This window comes from Primulina tabacum, chromosome 8 (genome assembly GCF_025594145.1).
Source record: "Primulina tabacum isolate GXHZ01 chromosome 8, ASM2559414v2, whole genome shotgun sequence".
In the NCBI taxonomy this organism is placed as follows: Eukaryota; Viridiplantae; Streptophyta; class Magnoliopsida; order Lamiales; family Gesneriaceae; genus Primulina; species Primulina tabacum.
In genome coordinates this window covers 5,500,333-5,512,823 of record NC_134557.1, presented here as the reverse complement: position 1 = coordinate 5,512,823, position 12,491 = coordinate 5,500,333, and the positions used below count along the sequence as shown (strand labels likewise).

At 32.1% G+C, this 12,491-nt stretch overlaps 3 protein-coding genes across 3 annotated transcripts; 2 read left to right on the top strand and 1 right to left on the bottom strand.

The window, feature by feature from the left end:
* The first annotated feature begins 618 nt into the window (after window positions 1-618).
* On the top strand, window positions 619-1,101 carry LOC142554330 (uncharacterized). The gene has a single exon (XM_075665008.1). The coding sequence runs from the start codon at window positions 619-621 to the stop codon at window positions 1,099-1,101; it is 483 nt and encodes a 160-aa protein (XP_075521123.1).
* A 6,292-nt stretch (window positions 1,102-7,393) lies between these two features.
* On the top strand, window positions 7,394-10,118 carry LOC142554462 (putative CoA ligase CCL7). Its single transcript, XM_075665128.1, has 6 exons — window positions 7,394-8,549; window positions 8,768-8,960; window positions 9,049-9,194; window positions 9,345-9,412; window positions 9,541-9,643; window positions 9,873-10,118. Exons 1-6 carry the CDS (start codon window positions 7,530-7,532, stop codon window positions 9,984-9,986), a joined length of 1,644 nt encoding a protein of 547 aa, XP_075521243.1. The 5' UTR covers window positions 7,394-7,529; the 3' UTR covers window positions 9,987-10,118.
* Window positions 10,119-10,599: 481 nt separating this feature from the next.
* LOC142554460 (RING-H2 finger protein ATL46-like) lies at window positions 10,600-11,608 on the bottom strand. The gene has a single exon (XM_075665127.1). It carries the CDS (start codon window positions 11,506-11,508, stop codon window positions 10,657-10,659), a length of 852 nt encoding a protein of 283 aa, XP_075521242.1. The 5' UTR covers window positions 11,509-11,608; the 3' UTR covers window positions 10,600-10,656.
* Window positions 11,609-12,491: the final 883 nt, after the last annotated feature.

Sequence of the window (12,491 nt, the reverse complement as noted above, 5' to 3'; positions counted from 1 at the left end):
TATCTAAAATATTAATTTAAAATTATATAAATTACGAAGAAATCTCTATTTGTCTTACTTTTTTTTACATGAATCTCGTAATATTTTATAATTATTCAAAACCCCAAAAAAAATTATAATAATCTAAAATCTAGAACAATGATTAAATGAGTCTATCAGTCAGTGAGATCAAATTGTCTATTAAATTGCATTTTTTAAAATATATATTCATTTAAAAAATTGTCTATAAATACATATATTTATCACTCATATTATATATAAATCTATTTCGATCAGGTGTATTATTAATTAGTTGGAATAAGTATTTTATAAGATCGTAGGAAGAAAATGAAAATATTAAATTAAGGTTGTTATTTATGTAAGTCAAACAACACAAATAGTTATATTAATAATAGATTTACGGACAGCTTTTCATCTCTCCCGCTGTAAATGACCTTGGCTTTTCCTCTTTTTTGCAGCCGTTACTTCCCCGCAGTATCAACTTTCGATCTATACGACATTAATTTCCGAATTCAATTCATAAACATACGCATATATAGACCGACACTATACATACATATATATATATATATATATATATATATATAAGGAAGCAAGTGTCTGCGTGTGCGATCAGCAATGGAGGGTGGTGGATTCTCGCGCCAAAATGTGGAGTCAGCCCATGATTTTCCTACGACCGTCCACCAGAAGCGCCGATTGTGTTTATTTTTCCGAAGGAACACCTACGATTACGAATCCCGCCCCGCCGTCGTGGTATCATGGTGGCAGAAGATACGGCCGTCGCTGGAGGAGATCCGTGCAGGGAACTCGATCTTGGCCCTTGGACTGGACGCGCTGAAGAGAATCCGCGAGTGGTCGGAGATCCTGGCGGGTCCGAGATGGAAGACCTTCATCCGTCGTTTCAACCGGGATAAACAAAGCAGCAAGCACTTGGATTTCCACTACGACCCGCTGAGCTACGCCATGAATTTCGACGAGGGACCGGGGCAGAACGGTCATTTCGACGACGACGAGGAGGATAGATACTTCTCGCGGAACTTCTCGTCCAGGTACGCCAAGGGTTCCATGGATCTCGGCAAGGGCGGGCCTAGCACCGTTTAACAAGCGCCGCGCATGCTAATGTGCGCGTGTATCCCGGAATCATTTCCATCCCGACATTCCTCGTGCAGGCACTCCAGAGGTTCTACGGAACCCGGCAAGAATGGGCCATGCTAGGCCAACATGCCCCGGGAGTGGAGCTTATCGTTTTTTTTTGCTTTTTACTTTTGAATTTGCTACAATTTTTTCATTGGGTATTCGTATGGTTTCAGGTTAAGATTCACGTGTTCTTTTATTTTCCATTTGCGTGTGTTATGTTAAAAGCATAGTTAATCATGTAAAGGAAGTATATTGAAGATTTGAATGTAAATAAAGTTGGTGTGGAAGGGCTGATTAATGGGGTCAAATCTGTAGGTTGAAACGTTCCCATCTCTGTGTATTTTATAATAATGATTAATGCCAATGCATTTTCTTGAAAACATAGGCATACATATATATATATATATGAAATATATATATATATATATATACACACACGATTATATGTTGTTTTTATAATTTGTGTTAGATTATTTAGTGACGCGTGTATCCAATTCACAAACATTTGTTTGCATGTTTTAGAAAAGCATATAATTTATCATTAAATATTCAATATAATTCAACAACATCTAGCAATCCAGACTTTTGTTTGCATGTCTTTTCTCATCCATTTACAAGCTCCATTATTTTTTAATCTTTTATATTTTTTTTTATTATTATTCAATTCACATCCATACAGTTGAAATAGATATTTATAAACTTGAAAGTTCAAACATGCTATTGTAGTTTCAAGTTTTGGAAAGAAAGCGGATGTGAGACTTAACAATGTAGTTCGAGTTTTCGAGTTCCGAACCCATACAGAAAATCCTCGATGGAGTTACAAGAACTCTATGACAATTCATCATGTTCTGATTCGTTAATCTCTTCAAAATTGATGAAGTAAGATTATGATCATTTTGACTGATAATGCGAGACTCATTCTTGATAAAAGACAGAGGTTCGTAACAAGGTAACTTGTGCATTTTCTGCATAACTAACAAAGCTGTATTTACACATAATGTGCTAAGAATATGGAAAAGATCATTGTCGACTGAAGCAAGACTCAACTTTTGGGTATGCACAAGTGAGTGAAGCTGATAAAGGACCTCGTAATCTAAACTGAAATCTGAACTGTTAATCACAATTGGAACTAAATTTGGAGACAAAGGTACATATTTCTCGTAGAATGGAAGGCAGGTATATATGTCTAAGCTCGAAAAATTTTCTTTAATCTTCCAACGAAGACAAGATAAATATCCAATTGACTTCACACTTGAAAAATCAGCTGTGCGGACCCAAAGAAAGTCAAAGTCCACCTTGCAGATGAGATTCCGGTCTGTACTAAATCTTGAGGTAATATTTGACCCAGAGACCTTTTTAAATACTAGGTAAAGACACGTACGTTGCACGTGGGAATAGTAAGTAAGGCTATAAGTGTATATTATCGATTATACAAACAATAAGCACAATAATAAAGATAAAATTATCTCATTGCAAAGTAGATTATTTTAAAAGTTTATCAATATTACAACCCTTCATAGTTTTTCTTTTTTGATCTTACCATCTTGCTTTTCTAGTGACTTTGGGCTTTTAGCTTGTTTTCGATTTTTGTGAGTGAATGTCGATAGCTTCTCTTCATCTCCTATGTCAATTGATTGGATTTTCGGCTTCTCTGTGCTCATGTTGTGTTGACTTTTTTTCCTTGCTTTTCTGGTACGTGGTGAACTATTTTTTCCCTTTGAACTTGAAGCTGAAGTACTCTTCCTTTTCTTATGATATTTGGAGTTGGCATGTAATTTTCTATCTGTCATCAATCCTTACGCTAAGATAGACATTGTGCCATCATGTTGTTTTACATTGTTGTCAAAATTAAACAAGAATTTGTGTTTTGACATTATTTTTCTCCTCGAGTTGTTGGAGATATTGTTCTGGTATTTCATCCTGACATCAAAAAATGTTATTTTTTATCGATGTGAAATTGAAGACGAACTGTTGTTACATTATGAACTATGTTACCTTCAATGTCTTGTCGATAAACTCTTGTACCGGGAAGCCTATCAACATCGCAACAATATCCTCAAACAAAGTAATCCTTGCCACCAAATCATTTTCTTGTACAGTTAATGACAAACAATACCTGTTTATATTTCATTGTAATATTTATATGTTTTTTGACTTTGGCTTAGTGATGAAACTATATATTTAATTAATATTTAAACATTTATATGTTTTTTTAAACACACGTTTACATACTTGCATACTTATTATAACCGAAACGACTAAAGTAAAGTTCACAAACAAAAATAAAATTAATAAAATGACTTTCTAGATGATTTATGATAAAATCCCCAACAAAAATAAAATAATAAAATGAGTACCTTGGACTCCATGATGGATCCAAAATCCAAGAAAATTAAAATTGTAGCACGTGAAATAAAAAAAAAGACTTGCTAGATGATTATACAGTAAATCATACACAAAAATAAAATAATAAAATGATTTTTTTTACTACATAATAGATTGAAAATCCAAGAAAATCTAAATTGCAGCAAAATGTTGCGCTTTCAAATTCGAATTTCTTTGCAGCACAATATAGGCATGTCAACATTGAACCCAATTCATGGACTTCTGTTTTATCACGAATTTCAGATAAATTAGTATTTCCAATCCCAAGATATATCATTTAAGTATATCATTATTAGTATCAGTAATAATAATGTGAAAAGACACAAAAATAAGATAATATCACGTGTTTCTAAGTATGCAAGTAATTAATTAATAATAACTTTAAAGAAATGTTTAAAGTAAATATCTGGGAAAAATTGTTCTTTGAAAAATTAAATTAATTTGAGTTCCAAAGCTAATTATTAAATTTAATAACATGAATATTTCGATTTTTTGTGTAAAATAAATTTTAATTAAATAAGGATATCAAGAGCCAAAATTATAATGATAAAAACAACCACTCAATGATAATTGTATATTTTTGTGAACAAACCTTCTACGAGATATAATTACATTATTTACGTAGTTTTGACCAAAAACCCCTAATATGGAGTCCACATATTATATTTAATGATGATTCACATTCCCATATATACACAGGCTTATATATAGAGACTCGCTTTTACCAAAAAGCAGTATATACACAAGATGTTGTCTATCAATTATAATAATAGTTATTAATCATTAATATTAATAAATAAATCATGAAAATTAGGGTTTTTTTAAAAAATATATATAAAAAAATAATAACATTTTACAAAATTGATGCAAAGCTAGGGATGTTACAAAAATAGTGCAATCCGGAAAAATCTGTTACGGATTCTGACAAATCCGCAGGAGACTGTCCTCGTTCCATTTTTTGTACTTTTCATGTTATATTTATATGCAGGTGAAGGTCATTGTTTTGTATTATAATTTAGTGTATAAATTTCTTCTTCTTTTTATTTCTCACTATCTGTTTTTCGTTTTTTCCAATCTACTTTTAATCTGAAAGCTCTTGTTATTTTATTTTTGAAAAGAATTTGTACTGTGTATTTTATTATATCTGTGATATTACGTGCAGGTGAAATTATTATAATTAATTTTTTTTTCAATTTTTTTATTTCATAATTGTATAATGTCATCATATTTTTCAATTTTTCACTTTAAAATTTATGTATTTATCTATAAAATTTTAATGTAGCTTGTTCAAAAGGTTTGATTTTTTAGTAAAAATAATTAAAACAATGAAAATCATGATATAAATTACCGTTGAAATTGTCAAGACTAATCTCACACACACACACACACACACACACACATACACACACATACACACACACACATGTCAAATATACACACACACACATGTCAGAAAAATCCCCGGCAGCCCGCCACAACTCGTCTACTTTCATATTTGTAGCAACACAGTTATTATTCTAAGTTGGGATTGCAGTCGAATATGAAAGAATGCAAAGACATTTGAAATCAAAATAAATATAGATTCGAGCAAAAAATAATAATTAGATTACTTGATTTAATTAACTAAATCAATTCTCAGACAAATAACTAAATCTTTTGCAAATGGGAATATATGTGTGTGTGTGTGTGTGTGTGTTTGTGTGTACATCTTTTCGAACTTTAAACCTTCAAGACTTGCAAATTTAGTAAATTTGTGGATTTTCATAGCTGAAATATCATATTATACCTAAACACATCATGCATGTGTAAACCCATTCATATTACTTTTTGTAAATTATAACTTGATATTCACCATTATCTACTTAATACTAAACTTATTAACCATAAAATACAGAAAAAACAAATATATAAATTAGTAACTGAATTTTTTTAAATCAAATATCAAAATCTACTACACTTTTTGAATTAATCTACTTCAATTAATTGTTTTTGTATTTAATAAATCATTTAATTGCCTAATTCCTATAATAATAACATTAATCTCTCAAATAAATATATTAAATTTATCAATATCTCAAGGCACAAAATAAATATTAAAACTTTATAAATTCAATAAATTTTCATTTTTTATGTCATCTTAGTCAACAAAAATATAATTTATAACAGAATAATTACGATAATTATTTTCATTTGTTTTTATAAAGTTGGAGATAAACTCAACAAATTGAGTACTAATATGAATAGAGTATGTACGATGTTGAAGATAAACTGAATGAGTTGCATACTAACGCGAAAAAATTGAAAAATATGATGACATTATATAATTATGAAATTAAAAAAAATTTGAAACAAAAATTAATTATAATAATTTCACCTACACGTGATATCACAGATACAATAAAATACATGGTATAAATTCTTTTCAAAAATAAAACAACAAGAGTTTTCAGAATAAAAGTAGATTGAAAAAAACGAAAAACAGATAGTGAGAAATAAAAAGAAGAAAAAATTTATATAGGCTCTTTTATATAAGTTAATAGATTAAAATGACAATTCACAACCCAAAGGACATAAATGACAATTCATAAACAAAGGATATAAATGACATTTGATCTGTTTTTATAAAGTTGGAGATAAACTCAACAAATTGAGTACTAACCTGAATAGAGTATGTACGATGTTGAAGACAAACTCAATGAGTTGGATACTAACGCGAAAAAATTGAAAATATGATGACATTATACAATTACGAAATAAAAAAAATATTTGAAAAAAAAAATAATTATAACAATCTCACTTACATGTGATATATAGATTAAATAATAGATTAAAATAACAATTCACAACCAAATGACATAAATGACAATTCAATTCACAAACCAAAGGACATAAATGACAATTCACAACAAAGGATATAAATGACAATTCACAATGTTATACTCTTTTATATATGTTAATTATAATTAATTAACATATATAAAAGAGTCTATAATATTGTGAATTTAATTAATTAATAATTAAAATGACAATTCACAAACCAAAGGACATAAATGACAATACAACCAAAAGACATAAATGACAATTCAATTCACAAACCAAAGGACTATAAATGACAATTCACAATCAAAGGACATAAATGACAATTCACAATGTGTTCAATATTGGCTCTTTTATATAGGTAATAGGTAATAGATTTTAGCTGCGTGTTTTTTTTTTTAAACAGAAGCAGTTTTGAAATTTAAAGACAATAAATGATTTTCTCTTTTGTAAAAGAATATTAAAACAATTCCCAAATACGCCATTTTTCTTTTGTTTTTTGAAAGAAAATGTTTTAGTGAATTTTTTTTTAATCCAAACGCATCCGACATATTGTGAATTATAAATTGACAAAATTTTTGGAACTTTTCCACGATATTGTCTGAACTCTTATGATATCCATTTTCTTGTCCAACTAATAGAGAACTATTAACAAAAATAAGCATATTATAGATTCTTGCGATCCTTTTGATGGTTGATATGTCAATTATATCACCTTTTAAAGTATAAAATAACTAAAATTAATTTACCTAATTTATGCGAAACAAACTTTCAAATGCATAACAATAGTTCAACGGGTACTGATATTTGAAACTTGAAAACTATCAAATAATTATAAGCAGATTCTCACGGATTTGTATTTGTGAGACGGTTCGATACGATCTATATTTATAGTGAAAAATAAAAATAATATTTTTCATGAGTTGGGTCGGGTTAGAAGTCCATATCATAAAACTTAACGGCGTGATCGGTATAATATAAGATATCTAACAAACATATGTATAATAAAATATTATCCGAGTAATGGAGATAATTAAAAATATTTTCCTCGTGATCTTCATCCTGGAGATGAACAATCCCATGCTCTTCATCATCTCTGATATTAGTACAATCTCTTAACTTAACAAACGTCCCAATTCCCAACTTAGAAAACAAGAAACTTAGGCACACTCAGAAGTAAACCATTCAACATGTCGACATCTTTGATCTATGGCAAAGATGGAATTTACAGATCCCCGAGGCCTCCCATTTCCCTCCCCAAAGATCCCACGATGTCTATGATTCCATTCCTCTTCAGAGATATTTCTGCGATTTCGAAAATCCCTGCACTTGTTGATGCTGAAACTGGACTTAATTTGACATTTTCTGATCTCAGAACACAAGTTTTCAAGCTCTCACTAGCCCTTCTGAATCTCAACATCTCCAAGAATGATGTAGTTCTAATATTATCGCCGAATTCGGTCCTATTCCCTGTCTGTTTCTTGGCAATCTTGTCCATTGGTGCCATAGCTGCCCCCGCTAATCCACAGTATACCGTCAATGAGCTAACCAAACAAGTCCATGACTCGAACCCGAGACTTGTCATCACAATCCATGAACTCTATGATAAGATCAAGAATTTCGGTCTTCCTTGTGTTATGTTGAGTCCCAAGTCTTCAACTTTCACTGATAGGACAACAAATAGTCCAATTTGGTATTTTCAAGAGTTGATGAAATCTGATGATACATCCGAAGTACTAACATGGCCATCGGTTTTACAAACTGACGCTGCAGCCATTTTGTATTCCTCCGGTACAACAGGAACGAGCAAAGGCGTCGTTCTAACACACAGGAACTTCATTGCCTCGGCCTTGATGACCACGTCAGATCAAGAAACGTTTAACGATTCAAAGAACGTGTTTTTGTGCTTTCTCCCTATGTTTCACGTATTTGGCCTGTCGACTATTCTATATGCACAGCTGCAGAGAGGTAATACAGTGGTCGTTATGGCACGTTATGAGATCGAGAAAGTGTTGATGGCTGTGGAGACTTATAAGGTGACACATTTGTATGTTGTGCCCCCGGTGACTGTAGCGTTTGTTAAACAGAGTGAGATCGTCAAGCGGTACGACGTTTCATGCTTAAGAGAGATCGGTACGGGTGCTGCACCTTTGGGAAAGGATGTGATGGAAGGGTGTGCTAAAATTTTCCCACAAGCTGCTTTATATCAGGTGAAGCGTGATATACCCTTTCAAAAATTGCACTTTTTTGCATTAAGATTAGGCTGCTTAAGCTTTTGAACCAGACTTTTGGAACTAGTTCATATATCTAAGAAGTGAGGGCGGGAGAGGGCTAGTTATATGGACCCTACACAGATAGCATTGTAAGATAAATGCCACATTTTCATTGAAGTGTCACAAACTAATTGTTCTATTGTGCCTTGGGGTAGGGTTATGGCATGACAGAAACATGTGGGGTAATTTCAGTAGAGAGTAAAAAAGCCACGACCTCTAGCCACTCCGGTTCCACCGGAGTTCTTGATCCAGGAGTTGAAGCTCAAATAATCGATATACATGCAATGAAACCTCTCCCACCTTCCAAGACAGGGGAAATTCAGATTCGTGGGCTAAACGTAATGCAAGGTGGGTGAAGTTTTTCCATTAAAGGGTCCTAATCAAGATCAACGGCTCTTTCCCTGAGCTGGAGTTGATGTATTTGTTGATTTTATAGGTTACTTCAAGAACCAAAAGGCGACCTCTGAAACTATAGATGATCAAGGTTGGTTACGCACCGGAGATCTCGGCTATTTTGATGAGGAGGGACAACTTTTTGTTGTGGACCGCATAAAAGAGCTTATTAAATGTAATGGATTTCAGGTAACTTGGTCTTAACCAGCTGCATCATCTTCAAATTGGTCATATTTGATATTTCCTGAATGTATGTGATATATCTATCAACAATAAAATGAACTTCTTAAGCTTTTACTTTGCTGGAACATGTTGTGAATTATATTTTGGGTGCTGAAGGTCGCACCAGCAGAGCTAGAAGAGTTACTTCTTAGCCATCCAAAAATAAAAGACGCTGCTGTTATTGGGTAAGCACTTATTTCCTGATATAACAATCAAATGAGAAATATATTGTGCCAAAAAAGAGCAAAGTATTTGTAACCTTGACTTCAATTCTAGTTGAGATTGGCTGAATGAAGATTGCAAATTTTGAAAGGTTAGCAGATGCTGAAGCTGGTGAGGTCCCAATTGCCTATGTTGTCCCATCATTTATCAACTCAGTCGCGGAAGAAGAGGTCAAGAAATTTGTAGCACAACAGGTAATGCACAAGAATACTATACTTCAGACATGTTTGAGGAAAAATTTAAGACATCCATCGTGTGATACTAAATAAGAATATCTTAGTAATAACCAGGAACATAGATGCACTTTGCTTTGAAAGTATTAAGATACAAAATATAATTTTTATTACATTTCTAATTTCAATAAATGGAATTAATTCTTGAGTTTTTTTCTAATTTGTTTTCTATCTGGTATTATGATGACAGGTTGCACCCTTCAAAAGATTGAGGAAAGTGATATTTGTCGACGAAATCCCAAAGTCGGCCTCTGGAAAGATTTTGAGGAGGGAACTTAGGCAAAAATTGATATCTAAACTGTAAATTGAGATGATTTTCATATAATTTACGCAACATCGATAATGGTATAAACGGAGGACATGTTGTGTTGCATCGAGCGTGGTTGATTTGGTAATATTTGAGCTAATTAAAAAAATAATGTTATAAGAAGAACATGATTTCTTGTTGTACGGATGTAAGTTGAATCAAAAGTATGTCTCGCAAAATTGACCAATGACACTGTCTTACAAAATTTTTTGTGATATGTTTATAGGTCTGCATGATATGGTAAGTGATACTTTTGTGTGGCATCACTCTCCATATTTAGCTAATATAACTTATTAAATACAAGAGACACCTGATGTCAAGTTTTTTAAAAATGTTGGATTTTCCCAAACATATAAGTGATGAATCCAGACAATTGTACGTAAGCTATCATATATAAAAGAAAAACCATCCCATTAATTGATAAAATGTTACGATTCCAGTTTCATTTATACGTGCAATATCCCTGATTCTATAGTCAAAATCTGGATCAATAGGAATCATCAACCTTATTCATTATCACATAAGTATCAAACATTGTGTTTCATAACAAGTGAACTTCGGATAAAAAGAAGATGCAAGTAAACGACGATCAAAAAGTATGCAAGTCGGGTTCATCCTTAAACATTCTACGTTTGAACATGTGAGAAACCGTATCAAGAAAATACTCTCACACTAAACTACTTTCTATTATTATATTCTCTGCAAGAACACCCCTTTCATCGTTTTCACCGGAAGTGTTCAAAGAAAATTTCCCTTTTATGGACCATAGCCAAATCTTGGAAACTGATAGGCTGTCGCCACTTCCCCTACCATTGATGACTCGCTTCCCATCTCCATCTTTATTACACGAACATCGGTCGGCTTCGTATCGAGCTTTCACCTTCATTAGATTATCCCCATTGTCACCGACAATGTACTGAAATGCACCCATTGAATAACATCTTCTTGCATCAAGATTGCCACTGCTGATAATACCCGCATCTTCCCGCTTCTTGTCATCCTGATCTAATCCTTTGCTCATGCCTCTCAACTTGCCAAGCCTAACAGAAATGACCGGTTCACGGCCTTTTTCGAGTGTGCTTCTTGATGACTTCTGTTCCGAGCAAGACTCGTTCTTACCATCCATGTATGACAAATCCAATTGTTCTAACGAGACGTTTGTAATGGGGGTTCTACATAAAGGGCATGTTGAGTTTGACATAAGCCATGGTTCTATGCAATGGATATGAAAGGCATGGCTACAATCAGGGAGCAATTTGAGCTTGTCGCTGTTTGAGAATTCACACAAGCAAACTGCACAATCAAATGCTTCTTTCGACCCTATTATTTCTATATAGTAAAAGACTGGCAGAACATCGACCAGAGATTGGTCGAGGCCTGAGTCGTGCAACCGGAAGAGTTGCTGCAATGGCCGTTGGAAAATGCGGGAATTGGAGGCGTCTGGGAACGATCTGTTGGATTGGGAAACTGAAGAAGATGCGGGCCTTTTCGTGAAGCCTCGGATTACAAGCTTGAGCATACCGAATATAAAGAAAACAATGGCAAGAATCACTGCAAATAGAAAGCCTATCGGGCTAATTATATTAATGGATGTGCAAATTCTGTTAAAGGGTTGCTTTATTCTATGTACCTATAAAAGTGTGGATGAATGACATTGTTTTTCAATTGTGCAACTGACAAAATTAACCTTCTATACACACTTCAAGAATAGAATGTAATTACTATATTAATTTTATCAAATAACTCATCTTTACACTACATTTAAATACTTTATCCTTTTAATTTTCTCTCTATATTTTTTTTCCAATGATTTTATTGTAATTTTGTAATTATATTTTTAGTACAATTATCAAATAACTCATCTTTACACTACATTTAAATACTTTATCCTTTTAATTTTCTCTCTATATTTTTTTCCAATGATTTTATTGTAATTTTGTAATTATATTTTTAGTACAATTTCTAATTAAGTAATAAATTATAGCATCATAAAAAGATATATATAAGTTTATTTCTTTTGTTATATTTCAAATTTTAATGGTAAAAATCATACCAATAGTTTAAAATCTATATTTAATCTATATTCTATATATACCTATAAAAGTGTGGATGAAGGACGTTGTTTTCCAATTGTGCAATGACAAAATTAACCTTCTATACACACTTCAAGAATAGAATGTAATTACTATATTAATTTTATCAAATAACTCATCTTTACACTACATTTAAATACTTTATCCTTTTAATTTTCTCTCTATATTTTTTTTCCAATGATTTTATTGTAATTTTGTAATTATATTTTTAGTACAATTTCTAATTAAGTAATAAATTATAGCATCATTGGCGCCGTACGTGGGAATGTTAACAGAATATGCAACTGACTCAGATTTTGTTGATCAACTCAAAATCCTCCTTTCTAATTTCGGAATTCTCGATCTTGAATGAATACATCATTCCAATTTTCTTGATATTCATTAGCTTTCTTGTTTGAAATCATATTGT

What these genes read in the sequence shown, in the direction of transcription:
- LOC142554330 (XM_075665008.1), top strand. Translation starts at nt 619, where the DNA reads ATGGAGGGTGGTGGATTCTCGCGCCAAAATGTGGAGTCAGCCCATGAT.
- LOC142554462 (XM_075665128.1), top strand. Translation starts at nt 7,530, where the DNA reads ATGTCGACATCTTTGATCTATGGCAAAGATGGAATTTACAGATCCCCG. An exon ending in AAAGACGCTGCTGTTATTGG is followed by an intron (nt 9,413 to 9,540) that starts GTAAGCACTTAT and finishes AAATTTTGAAAG; the next exon opens with GTTAGCAGATGCTGAAGCTG. An exon ending in AGAAATTTGTAGCACAACAG is followed by an intron (nt 9,644 to 9,872) that starts GTAATGCACAAG and finishes TTATGATGACAG; the next exon opens with GTTGCACCCTTCAAAAGATT.
- LOC142554460 (XM_075665127.1), bottom strand. Translation starts at nt 11,508, where the DNA reads ATGCTCAAGCTTGTAATCCGAGGCTTCACGAAAAGGCCCGCATCTTCT.